At 46.2% G+C, this 15,299-nt stretch overlaps 1 protein-coding gene across 1 annotated transcript in view; it reads left to right on the forward strand.

Moving 5' to 3' along the window:
- The window catches only part of THSD1 (thrombospondin type 1 domain containing 1), a 28,057-nt gene extending 14,112 nt beyond the window's left edge, over nucleotides 1–13,945 (forward strand). Inside the window, exons 4-5 of the mRNA XM_075490164.1 lie at nucleotides 7,350–7,508; nucleotides 11,741–13,945. Of these exons, the coding sequence (XP_075346279.1) occupies nucleotides 7,350–7,508; nucleotides 11,741–13,116 (1,535 nt within the window). The 3' untranslated portion in view covers nucleotides 13,117–13,945. The remainder of the gene's footprint in view (nucleotides 1–7,349; nucleotides 7,509–11,740) is intronic.
- Nucleotides 13,946–15,299: the final 1,354 nt, after the last annotated feature.

The following is a 15,299-nucleotide window of genomic DNA, read 5'->3' on the forward strand; positions in this document are numbered from 1 at the left end:
GTATGATCACAAGACAGAGCCTGAGCCCATTCCTCGGCCCTGTTTAAGGAATATCTATACATTCTATTTGTATCTATACATCTTATGCAGATGTAGCTTCAGAGGTGGCAGTCCATGGTTTGGCAGAGTCTGGAAATCACAGTAGCATGGCAGAGGAAGTAGATGAGCCAAATGTCCTTCTCATCCCTCATTTGTGGAAGGCAACCACAGTGAGGGATGGGCTGTATGTGCACAAGGGGATCGGGGTTGGGTTGGGTTAGGTTGTGTTAAGTTAGGTTCTGTCCACCCTGGAATGGAAATGGAAATGTTCTCATTTGGAGCAGGCTTGTGTCCATATGTAATGAATTAGTCTTTCCCATGTAAACACTTCAAAGAGTTTGGGTTGAAAGGTTTGAGATGTACACCATTTTCTACACCTCCCCACCCTGGTCTCCCTGAAAAGGAAGTGCAGGAACTCAAACCAAAAAAGGGTTATTGTGCTTCATGGGCAGGTCTCTGAGGGGGGTCATCAGCAGACCAGGAGTGTAGGACATGCTCCATAGCACACAGTCCAGACAGAGCTTACCTTAATTAGGTTCCTAGCGTCATATGGTCTTGCTTTGTACTATTTCATAAATTCTAAAACTGTTAGCTCTTTAATTAACACTCTGTACTAAAAATGACCTCTATTTTCACCATATGCCAAACATGGTACATAGTTCTTCTCTTCATCTTAACTTCCCATCTGCATTCTCTGTTGGCACTCTCTCTTCCTTTGACATAAGCAAGTCTATCTAAAAATGAAAGCGTATTATTTTCTTAATGGAGATAATTCTCAAGGAAAAAGGAAGAGAGAATTCTAATTCTTTCTCTGTGCTTGTGTGGTATGTTACACTGATGCGATCTAGATAATTACCCTGACAGATGAATACCTGGAATATGACATAGATACGTTTCTGTGCCCAGTATTTGACTGTTTTAATTGATGACATCCACCTTAAGCAATGACTGCCTGCAATCTGCTTTGTTTTCTTGGGTTCCCCGATAGCACTGTCCTTACAACTGCAGTCGAAAGAATCAGGCTATGCCTGTGAAGAACAGAGTTAAGTCAATAGCTGCCAAGTTAGAACTGTCAAATCTACAAAGCCGATGAAAGCAAAACCACACCGTGTAGCCGTAAATAAAACGTCAACCTGAAATGAATTAGACTGCTGCACACCTGACTTCGTGCCTGTATCTGCGAGACTTCAAAGCCCGCAGGCAGCGTTTGAAAGGAGCGGGGTGTTCTGGGAGGTGCGCATCCGCCTGAAGCCACGACAGGCAGAGTGAACCTGCGCTGCCTGCGATGGCCATCTGCCTCCCGGCTGTTTCGGAAAGCCCTCTCCTGGGGTCAGGAGTGTGTCTCACCCTGCTGCAGGGCACCGTGCATAGACCCAGATCCCTGATAGCTGTTCATGCAAAATGTGCAGCTGCTGCACAACAGGTGCCTCTCCACAAGTCACTTATTTACTGCTTTGGAGTTCCTGAACTCAGTTTAAGGCAAGGAGAGGTGATAAATCCTCTAGTCTGGGCTCCTGTGCAGCATGAGCCATCACTTTTAATCCAGTTACCCTGGTGTTGAGTCCCACAACTAGTCTTTGTGTTTGACTGCCACTTATCCTTCAGAGAGTTATCCAGGCTTTTGTTGAAGGCACCACAAAACAGAGACCCTTCTGGTAATTTCTCTCAATACTCTGCTCTGATTTTTTTTTTTTTTTTAAAAAAGGGAAACTCTGTGTGTTTCATAACTAAAGCTCATCTAGCTTCATCCTCTAGTGACTGGCTCTTACTCTGCTGCTCTCTGCTAGAGGAGACAGCTGTTTCCTATCTGCTGTCTTCCCCCTGCGAAGGCATTTGCACATCCAGATCATCTCAGTCCTTTCAGATAATCTCATTTTTTTTTTAATAAACTGAAAAGATTAAGTCTTTAGTTGGAAGGTATTTTCTTCAGGATTTGATTAATTTTATGGCTCTTTTTGGCTTCATTTCCAGTTTTTTAAACAGTCCTTTTATTTGATGACAGGGTTACCAGCGTTGGGTACTGTGTTCTGATGTCCTCCTCACCGATGCCCCTTGAGCAGCTATTTACTGCTCGTCTGCTTTAATTTCCACCAATTGCATTAGCTAGTTTTGCCATAACTTTTACCGTGTAAACTCCTCTTGAGGTGTTTTTGCGTATGACCTTTCAATATGTGGTCTACCATCCTGCAGGTACAATTTGTATTCCTTCTTCCTACATTTTACATTTTCCTGGTTTATGATCTACTTTGCTTGAGTTATTCTAACTTAGCAAGTAACCTATATTCCTCCATACAACTGCACTATCTACTTATGTCATCACAGGAGTGACATATTTTCTCAGTAATGGTTTTATATATATTTTCGTGTCAACCAGGCAAGCATTGTACAGCACTGAGCCTTACACTAATCCCTTTGGAATCTCTCCAAATGCATTCCCGCTTGGTGATGGTTTTCTGTTGACAATTGCGTATCAAATCTGTCACTCAGCCAGTTCTTACTTCATTTAGTATATGCTCTATTATTATGAAGCAGAGATACTGTCTTGTAAAAGATCAAAGCTCCTAAATCATTAAAATTATCTTCATCCAAACCACAGAGGATGAGATAAGATTATTTTGCCACACCTGTTTTCCATAGATCGGGCATCAGTTATATTCCTGACCCTTTGTCAATCCTGCTCTTTACTCCTCATCCCAGCCGGGTTTAGTCCAGCCTGTGGAACAGGAACCTGGCTTGTGTCTGGAATAGGAAGGAAAAGGCTCCCAGTGGCTCAGGACAGCAGCTCTTCCAGCCCAGGCCATCAGCTTCAGAATCAGTGTCGCAAAAAAAGCTTGTGCTATGTAAGACTGAATATATCTATGAAAGGTGGGGAATACGCCTATTAAATGTGAGCCAGCACTTGTGCAGCTTTCTGCAGACTCCAGCTGGAGAACCTGTGAAAAAATAACAGCGAGATGTGAGTCACTTCATTCATCTCAGTGGAGCGTTAACTGTTTCACACAGGTGACTTACAGTCATGCAGCTCATTTTTTTCCGGTGTTTGACGGGATTATTTGAATGTCTAAAGTAGGAAACTCTGTTAGATCATCTTACCCAGCAACAGACGCATTGCAGGCTTGTTCTTTTCAATACTTTATCCTGTGCTTTGCTCATCTGGGATTTAAGCGTCCCCAGCAGTGAGACTTCTGCACTCCTTAGGAGGATGTTCTGTGTCCTAGCCTGTATCCCACTTGAAACATTCGGGATGAGACTGATAAAATTAATCAGTAATCTATGCTACAGCATAGAAATGGGCTTATTTTCTTCATATTTCCAGTGTTAATTAACTTTCTTTTACAGTTCTTAATTACACTCTGGAGGCTGATTTCAACTTTGATGTGACTCCCAGTGAAGTCTCTTGCACTTGCTGACAGCAGAGATTAATTTTGTTCATCTGACTTGTGCTAACTGTCAAAAAAAAAGCTATCGGGGAGTCAGCAGGGCATAAGAAGTGCAGCTGTTGTCAGCAAAGGGAAAGAGGGAGGTAGGGGAAGCCCTTCTGAAGGGAAGAGTGGTCAGAAAGGGAGGAGAGGAGTAAGTGGAGTATCTAGGGGTCAGGCAGGGATATACAACTTCCATCAAATTCTTGCTCCCTGAATAAGACTGTATGAATCAGACCTGCCTATCTGTAGGAAAATCTGGAAACCAATTAGCTCTTTTGCCTGACTCTGTACCTGGCTTGCATCTATTTAAAAACAGGAGGATGCAGCAGATCCGGGTATGCCAGGGCTGGTTTGTGCCCCATCTGCTTCTCCTGTATCAGTGAATGCTTCCTCTCCACATCCCCAGCATTTTAGGAATAAATTGGGTGTTATGGACTCACTGGGATAGCTCTTAGCTTCTGAAAAAAAATTTTTAGGCTGTCCCTCCGCAATTCTTAAAGATGCCTGTTTGTGGGGAAAATACTGTAATTTGTCCAGGTGGAGTCTAGGTTTTCTTCCTTTAGAGGGATCCTCATCCTTTCATTGTCCAAATTAGTAACGTATTGGAGCATGCCACCATTTCAGTGCACCCAGGCTTCATTTCCATGGAAATAGAGAAACACGGAATGGGTGAGAAGGGTGTTTTCCCAGGTCTTATCCAAACACCAATACAATGTGTGTACACCCAATCTCAGGACCTAAAAACTGATCTCAGCTTCCACAAATACCCTGCAATCCCCCAGGCTAGCGCAGGTGTTTATGTGAGCCTGTAAATAATTAGTGATTTTGTCCCATATCACTGGTCTTGTTGAAGTGCTTAGGAGTATCACATGCGTCAGGCTGGAAGGATGATGCTGAGCATCCCTCACTGACTGCGCCATTGGATAGCACTGTATGCTCAAAGTCTTACCAACACAGAAATTTGAGGGGAGATATTTATGCAGAGCAACAATTAACACACTTAATTGCATTTATCTTTCATGTTGGCAGATCTGCCAACTGTCAGCTATTTCAGACTAACTCATCAGTTAGGTGTCTTCACGTTGATAATTGATTCCTCAATTGTATGTGAAAAAATTCACACTTATTAGAGCTAGTTTGCAGTGCATACCTTCTGTTTTTTCCCCTGGCGCTTTGGATCTGTTTGTCTTAAATGGAGGTTAATAATTTCATTTCCTTGGGGGAGAATAAGCTATGCTTCATTTTCTTTTACATTCTGGTAATTGCAGGAGGTGGCAGAGCAAGTTGCAGGAGTTTAAATCTCCGGTCTTTCATGGGAGCTGGAGCATTTCCTGCTCTCCTGCTGCTTAAGGTGCGTATTCTTAGCCCCAAAGCTATGGATGCCAAGTGTTTTTGCTGAGGAACTCTGTGCCCTCAGCTGAAGCCGAAGTCAGTGAAAATTGCCCTGGGGCAATGGGCACATCATAGGTTTGATGTCAAAGTTAGAAAACTACTCATCCTAAATGTTCTTGTACGTTGAAGCCCACAGGCATCAATGTGGAGGCTGCCAAGCATCCTCCGTTATCACCAGTGTTAACACTAGAGGCAATCTGAGCCTTTCTGGGTCTGGCTGTATATCTGACTGTAATGAACAGAAGTTTAAATGAACAGGGAATGTGGAGAGAGGGAAATGAGCTAGCTCATGCACTGGAAATTATGGCAGGGGCTTACCAAGCTGCTCACATAAAGTAGTCTATGAGGAGGTGGGTGCTTCTCCAGCTAGTCTGCCTCCCTCTGCCAGTGATGAGGGACACTGCTGGAGTCTTTAATGATACTGATATGAAGAAGAGTGTCATGAGATCCCCAAATACTGTGATACCATGAAGTCTTCTGGAGGAGGAATCAGTGGGCCCTTGACTGACTATTGATTATGGCCATTTTTCTTGCTGCCCTCACTAATAGCTCTGCTCGCTAGCTGATGTGATTTTGCAGCTGTCCAGGGTCTGTACCTTGGAGGGACTCCTTACCCCAACAAAATTCCATAGTTCCCCCCTCCTTGGCATCCTCTGACTCCCTTTCCTCCTGACACCACACACCATCATCCAGTCTTGCTCCGTTTCTCACTTTACTGGGAACTGGTGCGGCTGCAAACTGGAGGAGGAGTTTGAAAGCTCAGCTTGCCTCTGGGCTCCTCTCCCCTGTTGTAGCAGCTCTCCAGCTCCAGAGACAGAGGGATGAAAGCAGAGAGGTGCCCAAAGAGCACAAAGTGAAAGACAGCCTGGGATCACGGATGTCGCAATATTGTGGTAGAGTCAGTGGCAAATAACCTGGGAGGTCACTTGGTGTTGTGTGGGCTTAAAACCACAGCACCACTGGGGTGTCTCGCCATGCCCATCTCTACTCTGCATTAGGCGAGGCAGACGTACTTGAACATGCATGCACACAGATGTGCGTGAGTATGTGCCCACACACGCTTTGCAGCCTTGTAAGTGTAAGCTCAAAACCTCTGGGCTTCATCCTGCAATGCAGCTGAGTACCTGCACGCAGGAAAGCAGCCCCGCTGGTTCTGTTATGCTGCTCGCATTAACATTATTCATATTGGCGTGCTCACAAAAATTTGTAGGACAGGACCCAAAGCAGTTAAAATTTCATGTTTATTAAAACACAGTTGTATTTATTTTTGTTTGAGACTTTTAAAGGTAATAACACACTATGAACAATACAGAAACCAATATAAGACGAAATCATAAAGCCATTTCCAGTCATGCAACACTGTCCAGTCCTTTAACATCATAAATTGTTCACTGATCAGGAGCTCGGTGGCATACTAGCAGCAAAGCAACAGTGCAAGAAAATTAAAGATCGTGACCTGTGTTGGCAGTAGCAGCACTGTAAATTATTTAAAAGAGCAAATTTTAGCAAATCTATCTACATTTTGTGATTTAGCTGATTTTCCACTTTATCTGTGAGCGGTGAAATGGAGTAAGTGGTCTATTGTTTTTCTTTCTGGCACATTTCAAAGCCAGGTCACTGACTCAGCTGACCCATAGGAGGGTCCCCTGGGTATCTGTCCTTAAAGGTTGCCCCTGGACTTGTGCATTGGTTTGGAATTTAAAGTTGTGGTCTTGCTTTGGTGTCACAGCTGTCAGATATGGGCAGGAACGGTCCCTTTCTATCTCTGGGTTCTCGCTGCTGTGAAGTTTGAGTGTTGAACACTGGATAAGGATGTTTTCTAAGCAAAAGAGGGTTTTCATTACATATTAAAAATGATAATATTTGAGGTAGCATTAGAACCTGAGCCTGCCTCCACTTAAAATAAATAAATGAACCTGCAAAACTTCATCTTGAGTTAATTGCCTAACCATAAGCAATAAACCAATAGGGACCTGTAAGCTGTCAAATGAATGATTCAGTAACATGTTTGTGTGCTGAAAAGATAATAAAGATAAAAACCAATATCACCATTTCATTAGGCCTTGTAGGCTCATCCTCCTTTCACAATCATATAAATCAGGAGTAACTACACTTAAGTCAATGAAGTTATCCTGCTGTAAAAGCACTATTTGTCAGGCAGGAATTGGATTAATATATAAATTACGAACCCATTCCAAAGATTTGTGGATTAATTTCCATTTGCTGTTGTTCCAGGCAGATCCTGCCAGCCTCAGCTAACTGACCGCTGTGCCACTGGCTGGCACTGGAGTGAAAAAAGGAAAAAAAAAAAGCGGGAGCATTGCCTCAGACTCTGATGGGAACAGGAGCAAGTCCCTGGAAGCTTCTTGCTCTTTTGGCCTTGCCATTTGCATTGTTTGGTTATTTATTGCTGGAATAAGAGAAGACATATGCTTGTGTCTTTAAAGGTAAGGAGGCAGTTGGATTCCTCATTGCTGTGAGCTTGTGTATTTGCAGAAACGTGGAGCCCGTGGCAGCCCTGGAGCCCCTGCAGCGTCACCTGCGGGGACGGCGTCCGAGAGCGCTTCCGAGAGTGCCTCACCTCCTCGCCGGCAAAACCAGGCTGCGCTGGATCACCCAGGGAGACCTCCTTGTGTTCGCTGGAGGAGTGCTTGTGTACGTAGCTCCACTGTCCTCTTCTCTGTGGTCACGTCTCTGCCCTGGCAAAAGCGAAGGGCCTGTTATTAGAATGGCTTTGTAAAATGGAAGCATCCAATCTCTCCTTCAGTTGTATTGATTTTAGGGGGGATGTCACATTCCTGTGGTTGATGGAGTAGGGCGGGAGCCTACATGTGTTTGTGGGACAGCCTGAGATAGGGCTTCAAGGCTTAAGAAGATTTCTGCATGCTGTGAGTGCCATGGAAGGTGTTTAACATCTCCAGCATGGCTGGGGGGTGGGGAAGGGCTGGGGGACAGATCTTGGGGCTAGCAGAACATGTTCAGTACCAAAGGCCAAAGACTCCAGCCAGTGGAAACGTATTCAAAGAGGACTGGTTCTAGCGGGGATCCACAGTGTGCCCCCCACACTATGCCAGGTCTCCCCCTGCTCCAGCCTGCCACCGCTGTCAGCCAGTGGCAGGGCAGGCTGGCTGGTGCTTGCGGGTGGCAAGTGGGTGTGGGTACAGGAGACTTGAGCCTCCTGTAACGTGAGAGGGGGTTACAGCAGCCCCATGGCCCCTGGTGAGGCTGGATGAGGCTGTGCCAGCACCATAATTGGGTGCTTACAGCCAGCGTGAGGGGCAGGAGAAGTGGTCCCTTTTAACAGGGTGATGGTGCTCAGTCCATGCAAAACTTTTGCTTCTTGCAAACTCCCTGCTGAAAAGGAGGGTGCTGATGCCAAGGGGCCTCAGAGGTCCATCTGCTTAGAAACTGGCTGATCTACAAGCTCCAACACCTTTGTGTCCCACAGGTGCCACAGGGGGCAGGGATGGGGAAGGGAAGGTTCACAGGGACTGTGCAGGCTCCTAGGCTCTCAGGCTGTAATTTAACAGGTAATTTAAGCTATTACAATATGCCTTACCCCTTGCTTTGGCTGCTTCCGTACACTTCCTTGTGCTGTCAAAAGTGGAGTGTGGAGAACTGGAATGGAGCCAGCTAAAAAATGGACGGTTTGGGGATGTGGGGAAGTTGTTTATCACATGGCCACTGCAATGCTTGTGCCACTGAAAAGCGAAGGGCAGCAGAGGGGGAGAATGTGTAGCTGGAGCAGGGAGAGGGCAGGACTCCTTTTTTGATGGAGATGTTGGCTTGAACCAGCTTCAAGTTGTTCGTTGAATGAACGCCTCACAAGCATACAGGCAGGACTGAAATGTATTGTGGAGCACTGTATGAAATGGGTTGGTATTGAACAAAAGGTTGGGTGAAGGGAAAATATTAAAAATTACATTCCATCAAGCCAGATATTGCTTTTTGTCAGTGTTCGTGCAGCACTTGGGATGTTTTAACAGTTTGTTGTTAAGGTGGCTGATGTTTTGTGGGTGATGTTTTTAATGACTGGAAAATGCTGGCCCCGTGGGGTTGCTTATTTCGTAAAGCTGTGAGTGTAAGAAGAGAGGAGCAAGTCAGATGTTTAGGGTCCTGCTTAAAGCTAATGCCCTGCTCTAGGGCTAGTTGTCTTCTCTATGCCAAACTCTGTCGGACTGCTGCGGCTAGTGGTGCCACCAGCAAAGCGCGGTGGGGTAGTTGGTGTTTTTCTAAAGCTGATGCTGAGCTGTGCTATTCCGTGCCTCCTGTTACCTGCTGGAGGGGTATTTCCATAAGCAGTGTTTGGCTTGGCTCCTCACTGGCCAGTTTCACCCCACTCCTCTGGAGCTCAGAGAGCAGTCCTGGTGCACAGAGCTCCCCGGAGGGGACTCCGCGCATGTGAAGCATGTGCTGGGCACATGATTTGGGTGTGCACCTTGCTTTACATGCACAGAAGTGACAGGCCTCTCTGGTGCTTCTCGGAGGTGTCACTTTTTCTACTCAGGTGTGCAGCTGTATAAGTCTTGTGATGGTTTCCAGAGAGGTCAGCTGTCCTGCGTCTACATGGTGCACGTGACCACGGCAGTGTGGTTGGAGTTACTGTCTGACAGTGCTCTGGACAATCCTCAAATTCCAGCAGGGTCTCTGGGTTGATAAAGAGAGTTTATATATAGAAAACCCAGACGCACAGGAAGCCTGCATCTGCACCCATTGCCGTGGGATCATCTAGAGGAACTACCTTGCTTCTCTCTTGCACATGGTTTCTAATCCTCCTGCTCCCACGTCAGGCAGCTTCCTTTATGGAATCACCTACATGATTCCATCTCACTGAATCTTAGGTTGCTCAAGAAGTGACTTGACACTGTGATCTTAGAGTGTTCATCTGCTGTCTGATCTCAGGCTGGGGGTGCCATTCCTCCCCACCCCCCAACTGTCCGCACCTTTCGGAAGCAGGCAAGCTTTTTTCAGCGTAACTATGTTTGCAGTCATTAGTCCAGCAGATGGAGCAAATGGCTGAGTAAATGAAACCAGCACGCAGCCTAGGGGCAGAGGTAGATGCGGTGGAGAGAAGCAAACCTAAGTGACTAAGTCTTGTTTCAAACCTCGCTGTTTGCTAGCTGTTAGCTTTCTACTCCAAATGATACAGCACAGTGTGCATTCCAGATAGAAAACAGACTCTTTAGAAAATAGCTGTGAGACTGAGAGAAGGATGAGCAATAATGAATTGCTCTGCTGTCGTGGTACTGAACAGGGCAAATGCTGGTCCTGTCTTCTCCCCTGGGGTCAGCGTGTTCACTTCCTTCTCAGGCCCCCAAAACGGCAGTGCTCCATGCTCCAGGCATGATGGTGTTGGGCTGAATGCAAGTTTTAGGGATCCTCCAAAAAAGATTCAGCAGGCAGTGGTCTTGTTCTTTATGCTGATGTTGAGCTCTCAGAATGACATGAAGCTCAAAGTTAATCCCATGGCAGGATTTTTCAAAGGTCTTGGGGCTCTCAGGTATCCCTGAGTCAAAGAAATGGGTCTCCTGCCCACCCAGCGCCCTGCACATCTGTTATCATAGCAGCCTGAGACCTTCTGGCCTGTGCTCATCGGTGCATTTGTGCATCCTGCATACCTAATAGCTGTGCTACCAGCTCACTGTTAAATGAATGTTATTCTGGATTATGGGAAGTACATGGTGTCTGCTTCTCGTTATTCTGCAGACACATTTCCTATGGCTGGACAATCACTGTGGTGCAGGCGGGAGCACCTTGCAAGTTTTACAGCAGATGGTCCATCACCCCGATGGAAGGCTCTGGGTTCTGGATAAAACTAGAGACTGGGAGAAGGTTATTAAGTGGTTCAGCTCAAGCTCACAGCTTTATGGCCAGCTCTTGTCAACCACAACTGAGCAGCCTTGTCCTCCAACAGCATTTTCATGGCCTTACGAAGCTGATATTTGGCCAAAAGAAGTTGGGAAGTGAGTGCTACCTGACGCTAAAATAAGCTGCTGGACCAAATCATCCATCAGCCATGCTGTATGCTGCTCAGGGCTGCCACTGAAATGCTGGAGACTTCATCCAAAAAAAGAATTACTAATCTCTCATTGGTTCAGCTGTCTGTAATGTGGTGCAGTGTACAGGTGGGAGGTTTAAACAGCGCTGTGGAAAGCTCTGAGATGTTCACATTACAGGTTTGCAGGGTATTCTTTCCTGTTTGAAGGCCCATCTCCAGTCTACGACAGAAGAGTGTCAATACCAGAATGCCAGGGGCACCAGAGCAATGGCCTTGTTCTCAGTTAGGAGCCTGCTGTGGAGGAGAAGGTTTTGTCCTCTGGGGTTGCAATGATGGGCAGTGGTGGAAGAAGCACCCTCAGAGGACTACTTAGAAAAGTTACACTGCCCCTGCTAGTGCTGCCTCTCTGCTCTTCAGACTCACTGCAATTCTCACACCCTCTTAAGCTATCCTAAAAATAATTTTAAAGTGATACCTGAAGTACTACTTTGGGTTGGGTTCTTTTTACCCCTTTTATGGCACTTTTCACCAGGGGGTCTTAGTGTACTTCGTAAAGGAGGGCAAATATTGTTAACCCGTTTTACATGTATGTAGGAGTGCCTTATGGAAATGGCAGAACAGGCAAAAGTAATGATTACATTTAAAAGGTCTGTGGGAGCCTTGGTTTAAAGTAAGTAGTCTGTTCCTGCCAGCTTGAAGTGGTCAGTAACAAGTCACCTACAGTGATCTACAATGATCTACAATCTACAGTGGCCAAATTTTAATGGCAGACAACTTCCTGTACTGTATTAATTGGTTATTTTTTCTTTGTAGTAAAGTATCCATCCTAAAATACCAAAATGCTGGTGACAGTGCAACTCTTGACAGACGTGTGTGCTCTTTCTTACAGCTATCAAGCCTCCCACCCCACCTTCTGTCCAGCCAGGAGAGGACCAGAAAGCAAATAATATAGTCACCATCACAGGTATCTCCCTCTGCTTGTTCATCATCTTTGCCACCATTCTCATCACCCTCTGGAGGAAGCTCTGCAGAGCTCAGAAGTGCAGCACCGCCGTCCGCCGAAACTCCGTCCATTCCCCCGGCTTCCGGAAAAACTCTGACGAGGAGAATATTTGCCAAGGCAACAAGCAGCGGGACAGCTTCACAGAAGGAGGGGATGCCCCTGTTAACATTCCTCTGACCTACAGGCGGAGCCTCCAGTTTGCCCAAGAAGATGATGCCTCTGGAAGTGAGAACTTTCAGCCAAACGCCCAAAAAATAATCCCTCCGATTTTCAGCTACCGCCTCGCACAGCAGCAGCTGAAAGAGATGAAGAAGAAAGGCCTGACTGAGACCACCAAGGTGTACCACGTCTCTCAGAATCCCCTCACGGACACAGTTGTTGGTGCCACCACGATGCTTCCCCTGAGCGGGGAAAACCAAGAGGAGGCAGCGGCAAACAAATTTAGGATCAAATCTCCGTTTCTGGACCAGCCAGCCAGTCAGCCCAAATTCCCAGGGGAAAGCTCTCACCCTAGGCTGGATTTTCCGTTCTCACAGGCCAATCCTGCAATGAGCCCTACCCAAACCTTGATAAGAAGAGCTCATTTCAAGCACCAGGATAACAGAGGGGACTTGTCCGAGAGGGGCTGTCACAGAAACCCTCAGTTTAGAAGAACAGCCAGTTTCCATGAAACTAAAAAGGCCAGGCCTTTCAGAGAGAGAAGCATGTCCACCCTCACCCCCCGACAGACTCCTCTCTACAACTCCAGGACCAGAACGTGGGACCAGGGTTTGGAGGACAGGACGCGGCCAAAATCGAGAAACGCTAATCCAACTTGTGAAAAGCTGGATCAGCCCCACAGCACTGTGCCGGGGTGTGAACCGCAGGGCCATGGCACAAGGTGCCACCACAGGGCAGGTCCCCCAGTGAAGAAGCTGGACCTGATCACTGACCGCCAGCCTGCCAGTCAGGAGAAGGCAGCTGATAAGCCTGAGCCCAGCCGAAGTAAGAGGGGCCCTTCACCTAACCCCAGAGGCACGTGGCGGAAGGAAACGGGCTCGGCTGGCAAAGATAACTCCCAGAGAAGCCTAAGTGTAAGCCCTGCCCAGTACCGAAGGGACAAGTGCCAGAGCTTCCCCTTGGACCCTGAGTTTGCCTTTTATGATAATACTACTTTTGGCTTAACGGAGGCAGAGCAGCAGATGATCGACCTCCCTGGGTATTTTGGCTCAAATGAAGAGGATGAAACAAGTACTTTAAGCATTGAGAAGCTGGTGATCTGAGTGACCCATTGCAGCCCTGCAGGAGGGATGTGCATGGGAGAGGATCTGCAGGATCTGTTGGCTTCTGGTGGAAGGAGAAGCGGGAATCGCGTTACCTCCACACGGAGCAGGAGGGAATAATGCCCCAAGTCTGGCTTGTGGGAATACATTCCTTTCTAATTACTGGAAAGTGCTTCCATATCATTATTTTTTGTATGTATGTGTGTACAATACACACAAAATACCCTGGGAAAGCATGTGTTAGTGAAGGCGTGATGCGGGAATAGCCAACAGATTTTATTGCATAAAGCAGTCGCGTTTCATGCATCGTACATTATGAATGCCACTGATCTAGCCTTTCTCACCTTGTGGACTGTGTGCTACTAGATCATGATGTCCTAAGGCATCCATTGTCCACTGTCCTCAACCATCTGTCCTAATTAGTGAATCATTTCCCCTTCAGAAAACACAAACCTCAAGTTGTGAGCAGTTTTCATCGGCTTTTTGGTAGTCGTTACTGAACTGTGTTAATTCGTTGTAATTGCTCAGATAAGTCATATGGTGGTGTTTCTTTTAGCTGGTTGCATGAAAGTGCAAACAATTGATGCTGAATACTTGGAGTGAATTTAAAATCGAGGGGGCATTTTTCATCATTCAAGACTTTGATATTTTCTTTCTGCCAATATTTATACCAAGAAAACACAGTAACTTACAAATATTTGCATTTACAAAATGAGTAGAAAAGGGCATGCTACTGGAGGGCAAAGAAAATTGATGATCAAATTTTAGCCCTCAGAAACGTTACTGGAGCATTCAAGTACCTGTAAAAGGCAGTGAGAGAATTGTTGAATCACCCATCTTTTCTATAATCATCTTTGCCTTTATTAAACATTTTCTTTTCTTTTTTTTGTGTAAATAAATTGACAATAATGCTACTACAGCACGTTCAAAATAAATTATGAACAAAACCAGAGAACAACACATTTATTTGATGAATACCTGTTTTGCAGACAAAAAGAAAAAGTAAAATGGCTTGACAACATCTGGTGATTCCCAGAGAATCTTATGGTGAAGTACGAAAGTTACATTGTGGTTTTTGTCATGCTTTAAAACCAGAGATCACAAATTGGCGACTACAGGCTGCCGCAGGTATTCAGAGCTGGGTTGAAACCCCAGTTAACAACAGAGACAGAGCTCGGGCCAGTGAGAATGACTCAGAGACTTTGCTTGCCATTTGTTAGGATAACCGTCTCTTCAGGGAGTTTGCAAAGACCAGGGGAGTGCTGTTGGGCACAACAAGAACAGAGGAGATGCTGCCCGTGGAGGATGGAGTGAGAGAAGGTGGGTTCATGCAGAGGACTGTCAGTCTTCAAATAACTCTCCCATAAGGAGCCCAACCCTACATGCCCTTTAACCCGCCTTGTGGGTGTGAAGGAAAATCAGCGTGTGCTTAGTTCTCTGGCAGTATGCTGCTAGCTTTCTCAAAACTGCCTTTCTGTGTGGAAAGATAGATTTCCCAATCCTGCACTTTTTTTTTCTCCAAACCAACAACAATTTTAAAGGGAGAGCAACTTCACTGTGTGTTAGCCAGCTACTGATGGCACCCCACTGAAGTGTCCAAAGCGTGCACAAGTAACTTGACAGGCACGCAGCGGGAGGGCTTGCTGTGACAGCCTAGGAGGAGCAAGACTCTCAGCATTTGGCCACCAGAGTCAAACCCCGCTGTTTGAATGGCCTTTTTGATGGGTAACATTTTGCAGCTGCTGCTGGAGCACCGGATCTGACTCGCAGGGTGATGAGCTCCCTCTTTCCCAGGAGCTGCACCAGCATGCCGCTTTGTTGGCATTCAGCCCGTCGGCCCAGCACAGTGTTCATACCTGCTATGTATTCCCATAAGCTGTCAGCTTGAAATGCTGTTTAAAGCATTTGAGAACGTGTCCACACTTGAGGAGTGATCCAAAGGTAATCAAATGTAGTGAGTCTTTAAATTGACTTAAATGAGCTGGAAATCAGACCTCTGAAGCAATTGCTGCTCAGGTTACTTACCACCCCTGTACTAAGTTAAACTCCACCATGTGAAGCGCATTCGCCCTGAAGCAGTGATCTGTCAGCGTTGGAGCTACAGTGCTACAATATCTATTTACAGCTTTAGTGAGCCTCTCAGCACGGGAGACCCTGGGGAAACGGGAGATCAAACGTACAGC

This window comes from Mycteria americana, chromosome 1 (genome assembly GCF_035582795.1).
Source record: "Mycteria americana isolate JAX WOST 10 ecotype Jacksonville Zoo and Gardens chromosome 1, USCA_MyAme_1.0, whole genome shotgun sequence".
Classification (NCBI taxonomy): Eukaryota; Metazoa; Chordata; class Aves; order Ciconiiformes; family Ciconiidae; genus Mycteria; species Mycteria americana.